The sequence below is a fragment of the Sminthopsis crassicaudata genome, chromosome 2, assembly GCF_048593235.1.
Source record: "Sminthopsis crassicaudata isolate SCR6 chromosome 2, ASM4859323v1, whole genome shotgun sequence".
NCBI classification, from domain to species: domain Eukaryota; kingdom Metazoa; phylum Chordata; class Mammalia; order Dasyuromorphia; family Dasyuridae; genus Sminthopsis; species Sminthopsis crassicaudata.
In genome coordinates, this window is record NC_133618.1 from 502,009,154 (window position 1) to 502,030,248 (window position 21,095).

General features: G+C 37.3%; 1 protein-coding gene across 5 annotated transcripts in view; it reads left to right on the forward strand.

The window, feature by feature from the left end:
- The first annotated feature begins 6,301 nt into the window (after positions 1-6,301).
- NUP214 (nucleoporin 214) overlaps positions 6,302-21,095 on the forward strand; it is an 89,467-nt gene continuing 74,673 nt past the window's right edge. For 4 of the 5 annotated variants that reach the window (XM_074293893.1, XM_074293897.1, XM_074293894.1 and 1 more), the window contains exons 1-11: positions 6,302-6,496; positions 9,351-9,546; positions 10,209-10,357; positions 11,007-11,205; positions 11,810-11,880; positions 12,078-12,141; positions 12,625-12,728; positions 15,645-15,785; positions 17,669-17,775; positions 18,911-18,977; positions 20,016-20,142. In XM_074293893.1, coding sequence (XP_074149994.1) covers positions 6,452-6,496; positions 9,351-9,546; positions 10,209-10,357; positions 11,007-11,205; positions 11,810-11,880; positions 12,078-12,141; positions 12,625-12,728; positions 15,645-15,785; positions 17,669-17,775; positions 18,911-18,977; positions 20,016-20,142 — 1,270 coding nt within the window. In that variant the 5' untranslated portion in view covers positions 6,302-6,451. The remainder of the gene's footprint in view (positions 6,497-9,350; positions 9,547-10,208; positions 10,358-11,006; positions 11,206-11,809; positions 11,881-12,077; positions 12,142-12,624; positions 12,729-15,644; positions 15,786-17,668; positions 17,776-18,910; positions 18,978-20,015; positions 20,143-21,095) is intronic. The other variant, XM_074293896.1, reaches the window with a different exon arrangement.

Sequence of the window (21,095 nt, forward strand, 5' to 3'; positions counted from 1 at the left end):
GGGAGTATGTGAAAAGAACTCATATGAAATATCAAAAAAGGGAGGTTAGAGTCAAATTATGAAGGAGTTTGTATTTTATCCTAGAAGAGTGATGTGGTCAGACCTTTAGGAAGACTATTTTGGCATTTGGGAGGAGAATAACTAGAAGGGAGGAAAATGCTCCTTAGAAGCAGGGAGACTGAAAAGGAGGCTACTGCACCAGTCCAGAAAAGGGACTGTGAAGGTCTGGATGAATATGGCCACTATGAATTGAGAGGAAGGAATATGGAAAATGTGGCCTATATAGAATTGATAAGACCTTTCAATTGATTGGATATGGGGAGATGGAGAATCCAAAATTGCAAACCTCATTAATGAGAAAGATGGTGGTACCTATAAGCGAAGTAGGCAATTTTGGAAGAGGGATAGTTTTTGGGGGGAAGATTGTGACTGCTTGGACATAAGGAATTTGAGTTACCCAACTGTTAGATTGGTTATTTGAGATTGGATCTCAGGTAAAAATTAAAGCTAAAAATATAGATTTGGAAAATTAAATCACTGAGAGAAGAGTGCCTGGACAATTTCACTAACTTATGATTAAGGTTTGGGACACAGATGACCAGCAAAAGAAGGTACAGTTACAGACAATGAGAGCTGGGAGAGAGCAGTGTCACAAGTGCTGGGGCTGGAGAGAATAGTTGGGAGTGGTTAACAATGTCAAAAGCTGCAGAGACACTTGAATTGAGGAAAAGGTATTTGTATTTAACTCTTAAGAGATCATATAAAATGTAAAAATAAACATGTAAAATAAAATATATATATGTGGGGGGAAAATAAAAGGCGATGATCAGGGAAAAAACAAAAACCCAAAACATTAACAATACCTTCTATGTGCTAGGCACGCATTACAACTATTACCTCATCTGATCTGTGGATCAGCCCTGTAAGGTAGGTGCTTTTATTACTCCCATTTTACAGTTGTAGAAACTGAAGCAAACAAGACTTAAATGGCTTGTCCAAGGTCACATAGATATCCATGTCCATTTTTAAGTCAGGTCTTGACTCCAGGTTTGACATTCTACCTGCTGTACTACCTAACTGCCTCTTACTAAAGAAAGTAACACATTGACTTTATTAATAATTAACACCTTAATGTGAATTAGTGGATCAAAGCTATTTCAAATCATAACTACTTCACCTGGGCTACAACTAAGGTTGAATGAAGGTTTTAAGGGAGGAGAGAAAGAGGTAGAGAAAACTGCAGGGAATTAGGTCCAAATGTGAATACTAGGGACTCAAGGCACCTAAGAGATATCATGAGGTCTCTGGATATTGAGGGAAGATATGATAGGAGGAAAGAGAAAGCAATGGAAAAGGTTACTTGTTCAAATTCTTTGTGACCCTATTTGGGGTTTTCTTGGCAGAGACACTGGAATGGGTCACCATCTCCAATTCATTTTACACTTAAGGAAACTGAAGCAAATGGGACTGAGTGACTTGTTAATCACACACAGTTAATAAGTGTCTGGGGCCAGATTTGAATGCAAGAAGAATGCAAGAAGTCTTTTTGACTCCAAGCCTAGCACTCTTATCTACTGTATCACCTAAGTGCCCTATGGAAAGGCACCAGGGTTCAAATATACTTTCTTACTCTCTTTGCATGTATTTTGAAAAATAAAAAGCTATTGTAAAAAAAAAAAAAAAAAAGAAAAGAAACAAGCTAAATTTGTAAATCACTATTGTTTTAAAAGCTTTAAGTTCAAACATTTGTGAGCCAATGTATTGGTGTTAATGAACAGAATTTTAAAATTCAAACAATGCTGTTCATTCTTATTACAATTATCTACATTTTGAAATTCCTACATCAAATTTTCTATCTGTGGCTAGTTTTAACTGAAAAAGTGAAAATAGACAGTCATATTTTAAAATAAATTGTTTTCTACATATTGGTACCAATATAAAAACTCCTCCAAAACAACTTTCTTAATTTTCCTCTCCTGGTGGTCCCATTTCCCTTTTCATTAAAGTATTAGTTTCCTGAGGACAAGAGCCTAAGTATATCTCACTTGACATAATATGCAGCAGAAAAGCTATGTGTAAATTAAAATATAAATTGTCACACTTCACAATTCAATAAAAATGCTTGTTCTCAGGTATTAATTCTTAACAGGGATGGGAATATGAATTTTAAAATTTAATTTACATATGCATATGTTTTTTTGGGAAGCTTTTTATTTTCAAAACATATGCAAGGATAATTTTTCAACATTGACCCTTGCAAAAGCTTGTATTTCAATTTTTCCTCCTTTCCCTCCACCCCCTTCCTCTAGATGGCAAGTAAATATGTGAAACATGGTAAAAATATAGGTAAATCTAATATAGGCCTACATACTTATACAATTATCTTGCTGCACAAGAAAGATCTGATCAAAAAGGAAGAAAAATGAGAGAGAAAATAAAATTCAATCAAATAACAACAAAAGAAATGAAAATGCTGTGTTGTGATCCACATTCAGTTCCCACAGTCCTCTCTCCGGGTATAGATGGCTCTCATCATCACAAGATCATTGGAACTGCCCTGAATCATCTCATTGTTAGGAAGAACCACGTCCATCAGAATTGCTCATCATATAATCTTGCTGTTGCTGTGTATAATATGATCTCCTGGTTCTGCTTATTTCACTTAGCATCAGTTCATGTAAGTTTCTCCAGGCCTTTCTGAAATAATTCTTCTCATCGTTTCTTACAGAACAATAATATTCCATAACCTTCATATACCATAATTTACCCAACCATTCTCTAACTGATGGGCATCCATTCATTTTCCAGTTTCTGGCCACTACAAAAGGGGCTGCCACACACATTTTTGCACATGTAGGTTCCTTTCCCTGCTTTAATATTTCTGGGATATAAGCCCAGTAGAAACACTGCTGAATCAAAGGGTATGCACAGTTTGAGAGCCCTTACGGCATAGTTTTAAGTTGCTCTCTAGAATGGTTGGATCAGTTCACAACTCCACAACAATTCCTCCAATATTCATCATTATCTTTTTCTGTCATCTTAGCCAATCTGAGAAATGTGTAGTGGTACCTTAGAGTTGTCTTAATTTCACACATATGTTTTGAAAATTAAAAAGCTTTAATTAAAAAAGAAATGTCCCTCCCATTCCACCTTCCCTATTACCATAAATCCCTCAGGCTCATAACTTAGTAACCATCCTAGATTTTTCAGTATTTCTTACCTCCCAAATTAAGTCCAAAGCCTGTCTATTTCACCTTTGTAAAAATCTCCTGTATGACCCACCGGGTAATAGATGTTTAATAAATATTGATTCATTGATTAAGAGTGGGAGATAGAAGAGACAGGCATTCTGAAAGTTAAAACTAGAAAAAAAAAACACTAAACCTTGAGTTCTAAATTTTCCCCCTTCTCCCCTTCCCCATCCCCAAGAAAGCAAGCAATCTGATATAGGTTAAATGTATGCAAGTCTTATAAAGATGCTTTATATTTGTTATACTGAGCCAAAAAACTTAGTTCAAAGGGGGGAAAAAACGTGAGATAGGAAGAAAAAAACACCACCACCACAAAGTGAAAATACTATTCTTTGATTTGAATATGGATTCAATCTTCATAATTCTTTCTCTGGATTCTCTGGATCTCTTCCATTAAAGTCTTTTTTTTTCCCCCTGAGGCTGGGGTTAAGTGACTTGCCCAGGGTCACACAGCTAGGAAGTGTTAAGTGTCTGTGATCAAATTTGAACTCGGGTCCTCCTGAATTCAAGGCTGGTGCTCTCTCAACTGCGCCACCTAGCTGCCCCTCCATTAAAGTCTATTGGAATGTGCGCCCCCTAGCTGCCCCTCCATTAAAGTCTATTGGAATGGCCTCTTACATAACATATTAAGATTAATTTTTCTAACACCTCCAAAATGATGTCTCTTTCCTTCTCAAAAACTTTCAAGGATTCTTTACTACTCACAGAATAAAGTTGTGGTCCAGAAGTTCCTAACTTTTTTTGTATCATGGATGAAGTCTATGAATCCTTTCTCAGAGTAGTGGTTTTAAGTACATATATAAGATACAAAGTATTCCACACAGGGAAACCAAGGTTAATGAAAATAAAGATATATTTTTCCCATTCAGATTCACAATCCGTGCCCTCCCCCCTGCTCTATCTATTGATCCCCTTGGATGCCCACAGACTAGAGATTAAGAACTCCTAATTAAATCCAATCCTTTATTTTTCAGATGGAAAAATGAAACCAAAGAATGTGAACTAATTTGACCAGTTATATAATTACCAGACAATTCTGATATTCATAGTGCTGCGCAATGTAGTTTTAACCCATGTTCCCATCATATCTCCAGCTACTTCTATCTGCACAAAGACAAAACTGATCAATTCATCATCCTTTAACCTTGCTTTGTGCCTTCTGTATACCTTACTTTGCTTACATAGTTTCTCTCCCTAAGATTAGTCTCCTTTCCCCCTTTCCTTCTGTCCACTCCCCGCCTTTTAAGGAAACTCAAATCAAGCCACGGTCCTGTTTGCCTCAGTTTCCTCATTTGTAAATGACCTGGAGAAGGAAATGGAAAACCGTTTTTAAAGCTTTGCCAAGAAAATCCCCAAAAGGGGTCATGAAGAGACGGATATAACTGGGGGAAAAAGACTCAAAAACAATGAGACAGCAAGGACTACAATACAATCCATACTTTTTTTTACCTACATGCATTTGCTTGTACCTTACCCAGATCTTGTCTCACTGAACAACATAATGCAGATAAAGGATTTTGCCAGTTTGAACCCTCTCTGGAAATGTCAGTTATTACTTTTCTCCCCACTTTCTAGTCTCATATTCCCCTTCTTCCCCTGTGTCTTTATTGAGGCCGTCAATAACCGGACAGCTTGCTTGCAGCTCGTGAACACTTGCGCTTAATTTGTAGTCTGAATTGGACTGAATGCCAGTGATCACTTACTCCTTTAGTCTCACTACTCTTCTTCTTCTTCTTCTTCTTCTTCTTCTTCTTCTTCTTCTTCTTCTTCTTCTTCTTCTTCTTCTTCTTCTTCTTCTTCTTCTTCTTCTTCTTCTTCTTCTTCTTCTTCTTCTTCTTCTTCTTCTTCTTCTTCTTCTTTCTTCTTTTTTTTTTTTTTTTTTTTTTTTTTTTTTTTTTAATGAAGTTGTCTCAATGGGCTCCCTAGCCCTTATCTGAATCCTGTTATCTCCTCTCCCAACCCAGAAGAAGCTGGAAGGCAGGAAGGGATTCTAGGCCTTTCTTTATCCCCCCAAGACAGAAGCCTGGCGGAACCTGTGGAAAGCCTGCACCCAGTTTTGTAGAATGACCGAATGCACTTCCATGTGGGATGCGGCTTCCAGGGGAGACGTGGCAGTGCCCACTTCACAGACAATGCCGGCTGCCAGCTGACAGTCTGTGCTCAGTGATGACAGATTGTGATTTCGCTTGGACCCCCTCCTCAGTTCTACCTCTAAGCCTGTCAGTGGCACGAGGCACCTGCTCTCTCCATCTTCTGCCTCTTCGCCTATCTTCCCTGCTGCGTTCTTTTGGACTTACTTAGCCCCTTCAGCTGGCCTGATAAATACCATAAAAGTTGTCCCTCGAGTTGAATGTGGGTTCGGGCCTGCCAGTTCTTTTCAGACACCGGTCTGCGGCCCCAACCTTTCGGGCTTTCCTAATCCTTACCAGTTGCAGAGACCTTTCCTCATAAGTTACATTTTAAAAAATATATAGTTTTATTTATTTTGTTAAATGTTTCCCAATTATATATGTACATATATATATATATATATATATATATTTGCAATTAAGTCATCAGGTTGCTCTTTGTTATTTTTTTGTTTAATTTTAATTTTAATTTAAAAAAATAATTTACAATTATATATAAACATTTAACATTTGTGATTTTTTAAAAATTGAGTTCGAACTTTCTGCACTCCTCACTCTTTGGAAGGCAAGCCAAACGATCGCGATTATCCACGTGAAGTCATAGCTGTAAAATTAAAGCAAGAGTCTTAGAAGTTGTCAACCCTGACCCACAAAGTCCTTCACATTCTGGATTAGATGGCCACCAATTAAGAAGAAAGTCTGGTCAAAATCGAATAAAAAATAGATGGAAGGGCCACTCCCCCTTCCTAGGGTAGACCAATGAGAAGAGGCCGTTGATCACCAGCGCGAACCCGACTGACCAATAAAAAGCTGCAGTTCTCAGCCCGCTCGCGCTAGACGGGCCAATGGAAAGCAGCAGGTCCCCGCGGGCTCGCGTCGGAGCGGTCTCTTTCCCCCCCCCTCCCCCCGTAGAAGACTGTTTCTCATGGGAGTGACGTAGTTTGCATGCGCCGGATATGGCGGCCCCGAGAGCGCGCCGCTGAGCTTCGGGGAGGGAAGTTAGCCTCGCTGCCGCTCCGGCTCCTCGGGGGCGGCGGCTCCTCGGTCTCCCGCTGACAGGGAGACTGCACCATGGGAGACGAGATGGATGCGCTGATACCCGAACGAGAGATGAAGGTCAGGTGCAGCGCGGCCTGGGAGGGAGAGGGCAGAACGGGTCCTGTCGGGCTGGGCCACGCCGCGCCAGGCCTGGCCGGGTCAGCAGGCGTCTCTCGGGCCCTGCGTTGCCTTGGAGAGAGAGCCCGCATCCTGCGCCTCCGGCCTGGAATTTATGGATCTACCCCGGGGGCGGGAGCTTAGGGCTTACGGAGCCCTAGAGAAGGGGAATTCAAAGGCCTGGCTTTCAGATTGTTTCTTGGAATGTTTCCCCCTAGGTTTAATACCTTCCTATCCTCTTGTCTCCCTTCACCAAGGGATCCTAGACTTAGAGCTGAAAGGGACCCGGGGGACAGATTGTCGTGGCCGGCCGCGCTCTACACCCATTTTACAGATGAGGAAACTGAGGCTTAAATCACAGGCCCGCGATCATAAGCGGTGGGGCCCAATTTTTCCGGCTCCAGGTCCCCTCATTGCCCTTCCCTACAAGTAAGGCCGAAGCCCATTCCCGCACCAGCAGGAAAATCCAAGCGTCTGCGCCTTGGTTACTTAGCTGGTTTCCCAGGACAGAGAACTGTGTGAGAAAGGTAAAAAAGGGTGGATTCCCAAAAGCAAAGAAAGGGTTTGTTTTTTAAAGCATATATGAGGGGCCTGAATCACTTCTTTGAAATGCTCAGAATCCAAGAGAAGTAAACGAAACGCTTCCTTGGCCTTGAGTTCCATATCTGGAGAGAGGACCCCAAAACAGAAATGGTAGAAGAAACTAGGAATCATGGGAAAACAGGAATGAACAAACCAGCACCATCTAGCCTAGATCCCTCTTGGAGGAGTCCCACATCTTGCGTTTTCTCTTGTGACTCTAGACTAATCTTATCCCTTCTCAGAGCCTCAGTTTCTTCATCTGTAAAATGGAGGGGAGTGGGCTAAGTTAGCTCTGACATTCAGTAATTCTTGGTTCGGTGGAATTTCTAGATGGAATTTGTCTCTTCGGCCAGATATATCCGAGGGGATGTTCCAAGGACATTTAGGCGGAAAGGTTGTTGTGATGGGATGGTCGCCCTCTAGGGCGCCACAAAACCCGGACGCTAGTCACTGGTTTGTTCCTAGTCAGGATGGTTTGTCCCGGGGAAGGGTACTCATCCCTGTCTCTGGAACCGTGAATTTTAGTCAGTGTTCCCTAAAATCGTGCAGCGGTCCCAGGCTTCTCCCTTTCCTTCTCTGGGCTTCTTTTCGTTGTTGTTTGTTAAAAATTAAGGAGCAGAGCGAGACGGTCCCTCACGTCTTTTCGTTCTGTGATTTATAGCCGACGCCCGATGGCTGTAGCCATTGAAGGAAGTAGCTGTCTTGGACTGAGCTAGGTCAATGTTTATTGAAAAATATACTGAATTGGGAGTGAGGAGATCCGAGCCCTGCTTGAATCCAGAAGTGCTCGAGCCTCTCGGGCCGGGGTAGCTTCTGCTTCTTCATGTATCTCAAGCACTCAGCGCAGGACCTTAATGAGCGATTATCTAACTGGTAGGCTGCCTCACTGGATAACCTTGGCCAGTCATTTCCCCCTCAGAGACTCAGTTCTCATGTTTGAAAATGAAACTAGAGGACTCTTTCAGCTCAAAGCCAAACATGCATAGTGATTCTTCATGCTAATGGATAGACTTTACATAATTTACATCTGTTGTTTGGCTATCGGGTAACTAATTTCAGAGGTCCAAAAATAATCTAGATTAGTTTAGAGAGCGGTGGTCTCAGAAATGGCAGTTACAACTTAGAGAGGGTCCCCGCAGGTCCGTTATGTGATGCCCCCAAAACACAGACCCTCCTAAAATTTCAAGGAAGCGTGGTGTGCTTGTAGTCAATGCATAATAGTAATGGATATTTATTATTTTAAAGTTGACGGGGCATTGACATCACATTTTAGATTCACAACAACACTGGGCAATAGGTACTATAGCTATTATGGTCCCCATTTGACAAATTTGGAAACTGAGAATTAGAGAAATTAAATGATTTGCCTGTGGCCATATAACTATTTCGTGTCAGAGGCAGGATTTTTAATCCTTATCTTTCTGACTCCAAGTTCATCTTTCTCTATCTGCAAAAGAAAACATGATTATCCCCTTGTAAAAGCACACATAGAATGGCTTATTCTGTTCAAGACCCTTAGCTAGGTGCTGAAAATACAGAGAATAATATAGGCTTGTCCGTGGAGCTTTTACATGTACACATATAAATAAAAGTCAAGGGAGACAAAGATGGGGCAAAAGGTATTTTGATGTGCTAAAATTTCATTGTTGTGAATATTTCTTGAAATAAGTAACTTAGAATTAAGTCATCTTTTTCTGGGTCAATATTTTTTGAGTATGTGTTATGTATATATGTAGACTTTGTGCCTTGTGGAAATATAATAATAATTCACAAGTTACAAAGTATTTTCTTCACAACACCCCTATTAAACAAGTTTTATTTTCCTCTTTTTACAGATGAGGAAACTAGAGCTCAGAGGAAAAGTGACATTCAAGTAGTTTCAGATACTAAGTGTCAGAGCTGGAATTCAGCTGGAAAGTCTTTATATCAAGTGTTGAGTTCATTCTATCATATTATTGGGAGAAAAATAGAAGGCACTATCCTTAATCAGAAGGAATTTACAGTGTTCTCATTGAGGAGGTAGAATATATATTCATGTAAAATTAGGGAATAAGATTGTATATAATTGTATGGTAAAGATAGTGAGTGGGAGAAAACCACGATGAGCTGAATTTGACAGGGAAGGAGTAGGAAATATTATGTCAAAATTTTCTTTGTAACTGTATTTGACCTAAGTAGGCAATATCTTTTATCATTTAAACTACTGAATTACTTTTTTTATTCTTTATGACAGGATTTTCAATTTAGGGCACTGAAGAAAGTTCGAGTCTTTGATGCCCCTGAAGAGCTATCCAAAGACCGTTGCAGTATGCTTGCTGTGTCTAATAAGTATGGTTTGGTGTTTGCTGGAGGAGCCACTGGGTTTCGGGTTTTCCCTACCAAAAATCTTCTTATTCAGAATCGACCTGGGGAGGATCCTAATAAAATTGGTTTGTACAATTCCATAAACTTTTATTAAACTCCTACTATGTAAAGACCATTTTTACAAATTATTGATTTGTGTAAGATAGAAAAGTATAATAAAGCACTAATGAAGGAGTCTTTTTCTCAAAAAAAAAATCTCTGATATGGTTACTGAAGACTAATTTTAAGCATATTACTCTCATAGCTGTCATTGAGGTGCTGGAAACAATCCATGTGGCTCTTTCTTTTAAGGTATCTGGTCATCTTTTCAAGCACAAAGAAGAGAAAAATCTACTTTATTCTTTTATATTTTTGTTTGGCTTATGACCTGATTGTATAATGTCTGGGAGGAGTTTTATTAAATCAAATTTTAATTGGTTTATCAGCACTCTTGTTAAGGAGAATGCAGGCAAATTACTACTAATAGTAGAATTATTGTGTCACTGGGGTCATAAGCAACAATTGCTTTCCAAAGTTCTTTTCGGGGGCTATTCCTTTTATATTGGTATGCCCTGACCAGGTTATAGAAGAATCAAAACTTAATGAAGTTTAATTGTATCTTATTAGTAAGGATATGTGTGGGAATCTTTTATGTAGAAAAATTCTTAACAAAGCACTAGATTAAAGGATTGATTGTCTCTGTGCTTATAAAATGGTGACTTTTGTTTCTTGTCTTTTTTTCTAATAGTTGAGAAAGTTCCAAATATATTTATCCCTATGAAATTTCCTGTGTACCACTTGGCTTTGAGCTGTGATAATCTGACACTTTCTGTGTGTATGGTGTCCAGTGAATTTGGCCTCATTGCTTTTTTTGATGTTCGTACATTCTCAAATGAGGTAAGGAGCTTGTTAGCTGATCTTGGAATCTTCATTTAGCATGAAAATCCAGTTTCTGGTGTTGAACACTTCTGAAGCAGATGCCTGCAGTCTTGCTTGCAAAACAATAATAGTATTTATCCACTCCTGAATCATAGAACTGAGAACTAGAAGAGATGATCTGCTACAGCTACCTCTCCTGAGGTGGGGTATCATTGTTTTTACCCATGAGAACTATGAGACCCCAGAAGGGGACTTGCCAATAGTTGCACAGGTAGTAGGATCCTCAGATTTAGGTTAGATGCATGCTTCTTACTATAACTTTTTTGCTTTACTGGCATGTATGTTCTTCGGCAAATATTTTAATCTCCAGCTGCTATCCAAGTATTTTTCATTTGTCTTCAGTATTTTCAGTTACTTGGATTATGTTGAGCTAAAAGTTAGCAATTTTAACATCTTGCCTTGAGCTTTGCCATAATAATTATTTCCCCTTTCTGGGCCTTAGTTTCTCAATCTATAAAAGGAGTGGATAAGACAAAAAAAAAAAAAAATCACTAAGAAACTTTCTAAAATTCTTTAAATCTATGAGAGGGGTAGTCTTCAATTGAGAGGAGCTAGCATAGACTGATTTTGTCTGAAGGATATGGTGCTTCTATGCATGTTTTAAAAGGCTAAACAGCAGAAACGCCCATTTGCTTATCACAAACTGACGAAAGATGCTGGTGGTGTGGTCGTCGATATGAAGTGGAATCCTACTGTCCCCACCATGGCAGCAGTTTGTCTGGCTGATGGAAGTATCGCAGTTTTACAAGTCACAGATGCGGTGAAAGTATCCGCAAGCCTTCCACCATCTGTGGCAGTAACATCTGGTAGGTATTAAAAACTTTGACCCTATAATGAATGTTACGTGATTCTTTTTAAAAATTAATTTCTAGAAGTAAAATATGACATATGAGATAGTATTCTTCTTTGAAGCAAGAGAGTATAAATAATTTTGGAGAATACTTAGTTTTTCTGAGGGAAAAAATGTTTTCAAATTGCTTGCTAATTCTCAATTTGGCTTTGAGAATAATTTAATATTTCTCGTCCTAAAATAAGTGCACTGTGGTGTATTCTTTTGCTTCTTCTAAGGAAGAGTACTGAAAATGATAATGACAAATTGAACATTTTTATGATACTTATAGGACTGCTTAACTGAGGTAGAAGGCCTTAATCGCTCTGTGTAGGTCTTGCTTAAAAAGCACTCTTAGCCTTCAAATGATTCGGGGAAAGAGGTAATACAATTTGGTTGCATCCTACACATATTCTCAGTATCTTTAACTATATTTAATAAATTCAAAAACAAGCAGCCTTTTTCTTTGAATTGGCTAATAAAGTAACAACAAGTGGTAATTATGTAAACTATCTTGTCATTGATCTCAGTTGTTAATCCAACTTTTGAAAGTGCTTTGTCAAATTTTCTTCTTTCCTCAGTGTGTTGGAGTCCTAAAGGAAAGCAACTTGCTGTAGGAAAACATAATGGAACTGTGATCCAGTATCTCCCTGTAAGTTCAATCTGCCTTTTCATAATAATCCTTGTGTATGTGAAATTCATTTAAGTCATTCCCACTTATCTTTGCTCTCTTGGCCACTGAAGATGGGTAAAATCAATATGAGACTTTTGAGTTTGGCATTAATTTCTTTGTTTCTGGGGAGGACCAATTGGAATTTGGCCTGAATAGTATTGATTATTGTTTTTCAGACATTGCAGGAGAAAAAAGTAATTCCTTGCCCTCCATTTTATGAAGCAGATCATCCTGTAAGAGGTAAACTTTCTTAGGTCTAAAACAGTCTGCTTTAAAAAAAAAATTAAAATGACTCCAATGAGTTGTTTGTTTTAAAAGTATATTAACATTAGCCAGAATTTATCACGAAATTCCCAAATTATATGCTCTATTTTATCATTGATAGAATCATTGAATAAATTTTAGCTTCAACATAAGAAAGCCCTTTTTGATGAATTGTCCTGGGAGACTCTTTATCTTTATATGCATGTCAGTTTTTCCTGAAAATGTGCATTTTTTTTAAGTTCCCAGAAAAATTAGTTAATACTTTGGCCAGAATTGGGCTTCTCAGTTTCTGTTAAATGTGCAGTCAATGAAATCTTCTCTAAGTTCTTAAAAGAGTTACTTGATTTCATATGTCTAGACGTTAATTTCGTAATATCTACTTGTTAAATCAACCACAAATAAGTCATTGCTTCATCTGTTACTTTTAATGATGATTCATTACGGTATATCCCATTTCAGTTCTCGATGTGCTGTGGATTGGTACATATGTCTTCTCAATAGTGTATGCAGCAGCAGATGGGACGTTGGAAACTTCGCCAGATGTGGTGATGACTGTACTACCTGTATGTATACTATTTTATATGTCTTGCTTATGAACTTGATATAATGCTATTTAGGTGTCCTTTGAACAGATTATTTTTGTTTGAATAATTTTTTCCCCTTTAGAATGTTTTATGTACTTTTACTTTGGATTTTAAGTAAAGGAGTACCCAAGTCCCAGTCATGTGTTTTGTATTCTCCCCCTTAAAAAATACAATTTTTAAAAAAATCAGCTCAGTAAGCATTATGTAAAATAATGATGAAAATTCATCTTAGAGACTTTGAACCATGAGTCCAACAAATAAGCTTATATAGCTCACTGTGGTTAGTGTTTTATTTATATTGTCCTATTTAAAACCGGCTAAATTAATTTAGTTGTGAATTGAAATTCCTGTATTTAAGAAATTGACTTGTTAAAGTTCTGTGTATTTGCCTTTTATTTTTCACTTAAGTTAATCTACTAAAAACTAAGAATATTTATGGTTTACTCATTATTTGAAAATAAATAAAAAGAGCACTAAGTATTGTTTAGTTTTAGAGAACTAAATTCTTTGACCTTTCAATTGGTCTGTGAAGACACCGATATTGGCATTCCCTTAAATGGTGCAGATCATGACTGTCACTCAGGTCTTCTTATTGTGTTTTGTTCTTGTCCTTGTCCTACTGTAAATCTTCCCTAGGGATTACCCAAATACTGGTGGGAGGCCTTTGGGGTTGGGAAAGGGAGGGGGAAATAAGCATTTACATAGGCCTACTTATATTCCAGGCATCATGCTAAGCATTTTACAAATATGATCTCTTTAGATCTGTCGTGATTGAAATAATGGTAAACTGAGGCAACAGAATTTTAAGCACGATCAATTTATTAGCAAAGCTAACATTTGCCAATAAATGGGGTCCAAGGCTCCTCAGTAACCAAGGATGCATCTGAGAGTCAAGACAGCTCTTTTATAGTCATACAGGGGAACCCAAAAATAGAAGGTGACATCAATTTAGCATAACAGAGGTGCATCTCATTTTTAGTAGTTCAGTGCCAAGGTCACTAACCACAAGTTACATAAATTTATTACAAGGTAGGCTAACATCCTCTGGAAAGTCCAGTGGTGGGCAATATCTGAGAGAGAACAAGGAGCTTGTGGTAAACATGTTACTGATTTCTGATAGATTAGGATATAGATTAGAATTTTGTGACTGGAGAATCCTTCAGAGGGGAACATAGTGGGGGAGGGTAGCCAAATTGGGAACTAATAGCTGTAAGTATAAGGAGTTCAGAGAGCTCAAATTCACATGCTAATGGAGAGTAACTAATATATAACAACTTGAACATTAATATATACTAAACTAATTAAGCTTTAATAAAATAGAGGAGATTATCCATTTTCAATTACACAGATCTTTGGACTCTCCTTGGATACTAATGGAACACATAGGCTGTGTACCTATGTTGTCCTTTGGTTATCTCTCACCTCCTTTTCCAGACATACTTCTCTCCAAGAATATCTTTTATATTGCTTTTCTCATGTAGCCAACTCTTGCTTACCATGCCCTTTCATTGACTTATAACTTTAATTCTTTTGAGACTTTGGGATTTTATTACTCAGTTCCTTATAGCATCACTGAAGAATTTTGCTGTTAACAAGATGGATTTTATTTCAAGTAGAAGCTTGGAATATTTAAAAGCATTGCATGGTTTCCCAAAAGCAATTCAGCCTTCCTGCCTCCTGATGTTCAATTTATTGTTTATTCACATTGTCCAAGATATATACTGATAGATCAGTTCTACAGGTTGCCCGTCTCATTACATATCCCAATCTGGGCAATGGGCATTCTTTAAACCCCTATTTTTTCTGTTGTGGGTAGTTAAGCTGACATTTTTTGATTAATGGTAGTTCTTTTTAAGGAGCCTCTTCAGTATTCCAGGTCTTGATGTCACCAGCACAAAGCAGAACACTTGAAAGACCTTACTATTCATTTTTTTGTTCAGTCATTTTTCAGACATGTCCGATTTTTCACAACCTCAATTGGGGTTTTCTTGGCAAAGATACTGGAGAGGTTTGCCATTTCCTTCTCCATTTTACACATGCGGAAACTGAGGCAAATGGAATTAAGTGACTTAACCCAGGGTCACACAGTAGGGGTCTGAGACTGGATTTAAATTCAGGAAGATGAGTGCTCTATCCACTGCACCTTCCCCAGCTGCCATTATTATTTATAGAGAATCCATAGGGTTATAGATTGAGAGCTGAAAAGGATGTTAGAAGTCCAAACCCTTCATTTTATAGTTGGGATTTAAGTGAATTGCCTGGGCCGCAGAACTAGTGTCATAAGTTAGGATTCAAACCCAGGCCTCCCTAATTTTAAGCCTTGTGCTCTCTGTACTACACTGCTGTGCCTGTCTCCAGTTGGATTCTGCCCTGGACATCCCTCTGACAGTGACAAACATCTCTGGTGACCATTTCTTCCCATTTTTACTTGGTGTTAATAATTGGAAGTTCAAACAAAAACAAAGTTATCTGTTATTTACATTTTTTCAAAACATTTATATTCTAAAGATGGGAAGATATCTTGGAGTAGAGCTATAAAGGCAGTTATTTTCTACTGAATTTTAAATTAAATTAAATCTACTTTTTTATAGCTTAATAAACACAGTACAATTTTTTATTTTCTGTACTTGTATGACTATAAAGATGTGGTCTTGTCTTGAATGTCTTTTTGAAGACTTTCCTATTCCTTTCTTATATCTTTAAGCAAAGATACTCTCAGTACATGTGTAGAGTATTCTTACCAAAATTTTCTAGGGATGGGAAACTAGGCAATGGGTCTTGATAACCCCTTTTTTAGAAGTAGAGATGAAATTAAAGACTGATTTAAAAAAATAAGTTTTACTGCCACCTTTTGTTTTTATATCACAATCTTTTCCTAATATATGCCCTTTGCAGGTCCCACTTAGTATCAAACCCTTCCTTATAACAAAGAAAAAAATAGTTAAGCAAAAACAACCAGTAGAGTTGGCCACCTCTGACAGTAGGTGCAACATTCTGCCTCTGTGGTTCTCCATCTCTTTGCCAAAAGGGAAGAAGGTATATTTTCTTTTCTGTACTCTGGGACCAAGATTGGTCATTACAGTTACTTATAGTTCTTACTTTCCATGATCTTTTCATTTATGTTATTGTATTTATTTAAGTGTATAATTTTCCTCATTCTGAATTCTTCAGCCTATGTTAGTTTGTGGGTCTTCCTGTGGTTTTTTTTTGTTTGTTTTTGTTTTTTTTCTAAATTTCCCTTATTTGTCATCTCTAACTATACCATAATGTTGTGACATTTACATATCACATTTCATTGAGCTATTCTCACCCACTTTCTTTCCATTTCTTTATTGCTACAAAAATACTGATTTAAATATTTATGTATACGTGAGACTTTTCATCTTTTCTTATATAATTTCATTTTCCACAATGGTTGGGGACTGTTTTTTTTTTTTGTTTGTTTGTTTTGTTTTTTAAGTACTTGGCATTTCCCCGTCTTTGATATCTTCCGAATCAAATCACTTAGTGCCATCAAAATTGTGTTACTTCTAGTATGATCTTCCTCTGGGTGTATTTAGTCTAATCCAGTCATTCTTCCCATCTTTGTTTTATTTATTTCCATTTCTATTTCCTTATGCAGGATGTTGAAAGTTGTAATGTTAGAGTCCACCCATCATTGATAGAGAAAAGAATTAGTTGTAGTAATTATTACAGGTCTTTTCCATTTTTTCTCTGTTGTGCTCCAGTTTCATTTTTAAATGCTTTCAGAAATATCTGGCTTAATTGGCTCTTTTGTTAGGTTTTCTATAAATTTGTTTTTATCTGGACAGCTTCTTACCATACTGTGAACAACATTACTCAAAATCTTCTCAGTAAGATTTTATAACCAAGTATATATTTAAGCTGCTGCTGTAGTTGGCTGCCATATCTTTCCATTTGGCAAGGAGATCAAGTGTTTGTCGGCTGAGCCAGTTTTAGTCTCCTTATTGTGAGCATTGATTTAGATTGGCAAAGTTCCTTAGGAAATGGTGATACCTGTGTCAAAGTCTATCCTTTTATCCATTTAACCCCTTTTTTACGTCAACTGTTTGTTAAAAATAGCTGGATTGGAATTAAGTCATTTGCAGTCCAGATCTCCCTTTATTCTTCTTTGGCAGTGATTTTGATCTTTGTTCTAACAAATCAGTAGTCTGACTACATACATAACTGATTTTGAAATAACTCCTGCATAAGTAACCATTCATTTCCTTTCCATTAGAATAGATTCAGTTTTCATTTTTTTGTGATGCTCTTCAGTGTTTGCCGTGTCTAACATTTTCAGTATCTCTTCTTGAAGAAAGTATTCATAATCTATAGGCAAGAAACTTTGATATAGTCTGGGCGGGGGGAACCTTTGGCGTCTTTTATTTCTACTTTTAAATCATTTAGATCAAGGGTTCTTAACCTTGGGTCTGTAAATTTTTTTGGTGGGGTTGAGGGGGAGGCAGTTGGGGTTAAGTGACTTGCTCAGGGTCACACAGCTAGTATATGTCTGAGGCAGGATTTGAACTCAAGTCCTCCTACCTGGTGCTCTATCCACTGCGCCACTTAGCAGCCCCTTGTAAACTTATTTTTAAAAATATTTTGATAACTTTCAGTATAATTGATTTCCTTTGTAATCTTATATATTTTAGTTATTACCATTTTTTAAAATTTTGAGACGGGTTCTCTTGGTTACATCAGGCTGCCCAAAGGTTCCATGATAAAGAAAAAAAAGTAAAGAACCTCTGGACTAGATCAATTTTTGAACCAGCCTGAAGATTTCATGATATCTTAAAAAGTTTAAAGTTATTTATTTATATTAATTGGCAGTGTATTTTTTGGGGACACTGAACAGTGTAGATTTGGAGGGAAGAGGCATATTAGTTATTCATTTTTTTCTTCTTCCATGTTTATAGAAAAAAGAAGATAAGCATCCTGAGATATTTGTGAATTTCATGGAGCCATGCTATGGCAGCTGCACTGAAAGACAGCATCATTACTATCTTAATTATATTGAGGAATGGTAAGTATAAAACTCAGGAAAGAGATTATTCTTTTCTCACTACCAGGTCAGAAATCATATTCTTAGGTATATTTTTGGTAATCTTTTTGTAAATGGGAAAAAAAGAAGCTAAATACTGTTGATAGCGTCATCTATTGGTAAACAAAAAGCTACAATGCTCTAATATCCTATTATTCACAGATAGCATAAATACACAATTTTTAAAAATATAACTTAGTTCCAGTGGTTGTTTATAGAGGAATTGGCATATGAGAAGCACTTCTAAATTCTCCTGAGCACAAATGAACTTGGAGCTTTAAAAGTTCACGAAGCAGTGCTTCTGCTTATATGGCAGAATGAGATAATGTTTGTAAAGTGCTAATATAGCACAGTGCTTGCCAATATAGTAGGCATTTAATATATGCTTATTATCTCCCTCTTGTATAACTAGTAAGAGAATACATGTTTAATGATTTTTTACTGTTTTTTACTGTTTGTAAATGTCACTTCAAGCACTTCCCTGACATCATTACATTATATTTTGAGATAGATCAAACAAAAGTTTTCATCCTTATTTTTTTTACAAATGAGGCATATAAAGCTCAGAGACATTAAATTTCTTGCTTAGAGTTTGTATGGGAGACTTTGAACCTAGATATTTTCTGAATCCAAATCCAGTATTCTTTTGTAGTCTGTTGTATCTTTGCTTTTTTATAAAACATTATTACTGTTATTTGTTATTGTTGCATATTTTTCTTGACAAAACATGGTACAGTTGGCTATATTTTTTGGGCTATATTTCTTTTTCTTTTTTTTTTTTCTTTTTCTGAGGCTGGGGTTAAGTGACTTGCCCAGGTCACACAGCTAGGAAGTGTTAAGTGTCTGAGACCAGATTTGAACTCGGGTCCTCCTGAATTCAGGGCTGGTGCTCTATCCACTGCACCACTTAGCTGCCCCGGGCTATATTTCTTGACCCAGTAAGTGAAACATTAATTGTAAAGTTCTTTTTCTTCTGCAGCTATGATGGGCCATATCACTTTCTCTTTCACTATTGAATAGAGGAATTAAATTTTGCTTTTTCATATATGTCACAAGTTCAAATCATATTATACCCTCTCTCTATGACATAATAGTGATTTGAATTTATTTCTTGAAGGGACCTAGTACTAGCAGCCTCTGCAGCCTCAACTGAAGTCAGCATCCTTGCCCGACAAAATGATCAGGTACCTTATTTATTATGTAAATAATCTGGTGGTTTTATAAGTGAAATTTCTAGGGGAAAAGACAAGTTAAAATTGAGAGAAAAAAGTTAGGGGTATGTAAGTTTGATAGCACTTAATTATTTCATGTCTACACCATAACAGCTTTTGAATGGCATGCTGAAGCTGTAAACAAAATAGCCATTTGTTGTAGGGCCCAGCAGCCTGCAGACACATCCTGGGTATCAGATTGAGTAGTAACCAAACACTTCTGCCCTCTACTGATCAGTTATGAACAAAACCATCAGCGAAGTGGCTTGTGCCTTTGTGTGAGGTGGCACTGCAAACTAATCCAACCTTATTCCTATTCATGTTAACTTTTTTATACTAGCTTTCTTAAGCCATTTCTTCCCACTCATCTGGATATGAAGAGTTGGAATTTGAGTGACTTTAGGTCCCTTCTGACTTTTTAAGTCTGTGATCTTGTGACACAGTAGTTATCACTTGCTTATATCTCCTATTGTGAGTCGGGATTGGGGTTGGAGGGTGGTTGGGAATAATGTAGGTGGTATCAAACAGTGAGTAATATATCTGTCTTGAAACAATAGTTCACATTCATATAACACATTAAGTTTACCAGGCAGTTTATATGTGCAATCAAAATCCTGCAGTCAGAGAGTTATTCATTTTGGCAGGAGGCTGAGCCCATATGAGAGATCATACAAGCAGTCCTTGGTAGACAGGCAGTCAAGAGACCCAGCTATATTATACTGCCTCCACAAAATGAGTTTTCTTAATTTATTATAAGAAGGAGAAAGTAAATCTTTGTTGTTATATTTTGACTATTATCACAGAGGAGAAGGTCAATTTCTCTAGGTTTCTGAGGCTACCCTGGGCTGCAACTATTTTAGTGCCAGATTGGATTTAAATGTTGGAATAAATGTGTAGTTAACAAATTGGTCTAAGAGAAGTGTTTTTGTTTTTGTTTTTTTTTTTACTTATTCCTACATGAATGAAGTAAAAGATAACCATGGACTAACATGGCTCATTTTTCCTTTCAAGACTAACTGGGAATCCTGGCTTCTGGAAGACTCTAGCCGAGCAGAACTGCCTGTTACTGATAAGAGTGATGATTCCCTGCCTGTGGGTGTTGCTATAGATTATACCAGTCAAGTAGAAATACCCATCAGTAAGTGAGATGCTCACCTTTAAACTCAGAAATGCAGTTTTTCAAACAATTGTCTGACTTTTCAAGCAAGATATCTCTAAAAGGACATATTAATGACAAGTATGTGCCATCTCTCTCCTGTACTTCTCAAACTTAATCCCCATTTATTTTTGTGGCATAGAATCCCCTAAATTGTCTTATACAGGTGTTGTTGAGATTGATATAAGGAGATTATAATACAACTTAACATTTATCTCTAAAATACTTTTTAAATTTAGAAACTTCAGTTTGTTGTTAATAAAAGCTCAGTTGGGGTTTCATTCCTCAATTATTTTTATTTTATTAGTTATCTTAAATTGCAGTGTTTGAGATGCTTTTCTTTGGTGAAACCTTCAGATTAGAACAATCACTGATTGGGATGCTCCAGTCATTTTAATGTCAGGTTGAATCTGAACTACTGAGAATTTGTGTAGCTAACTGCATGTTCCCTAGAAGGACAAAGTGGTTTGACCTACTTACAAACTCCAGCATCACAAACAAAAGGGGCATGCTTTTCCTTTAAAGCACTTGCCATTTGTCAATCTTTAGCTTGCTGTAATAACCAGTGAGAAATGGAAGGATTTGGGGGGGGGGTGGTAATCTTGCTGTAGGTTTTGTATCAGTAGTTCTCAAACAGGTAGGTCTCATGTCTTCTTATATCTCATATTATGTCCAGTCCATTTTCTGTATCCCATCCCAATCTTGCCCTCTTTCTTCCTCCCAAAAAAGGCAATAATTCATCTCCTAGTTATGGAGGAGCATTCTTTCTTTACCTTCTGTATTCCTACCATTATACTAGATGTTTTGGCAGCACAGAAATAAAAGATATTCTTTATTCAAAATTTTGAGTACCCAATCTATTTGGGGACAATAAAATTTGACTTGCTGATGCCACCACTGCTAAATGACTATTGGGAGTACCACAATTCTGATTT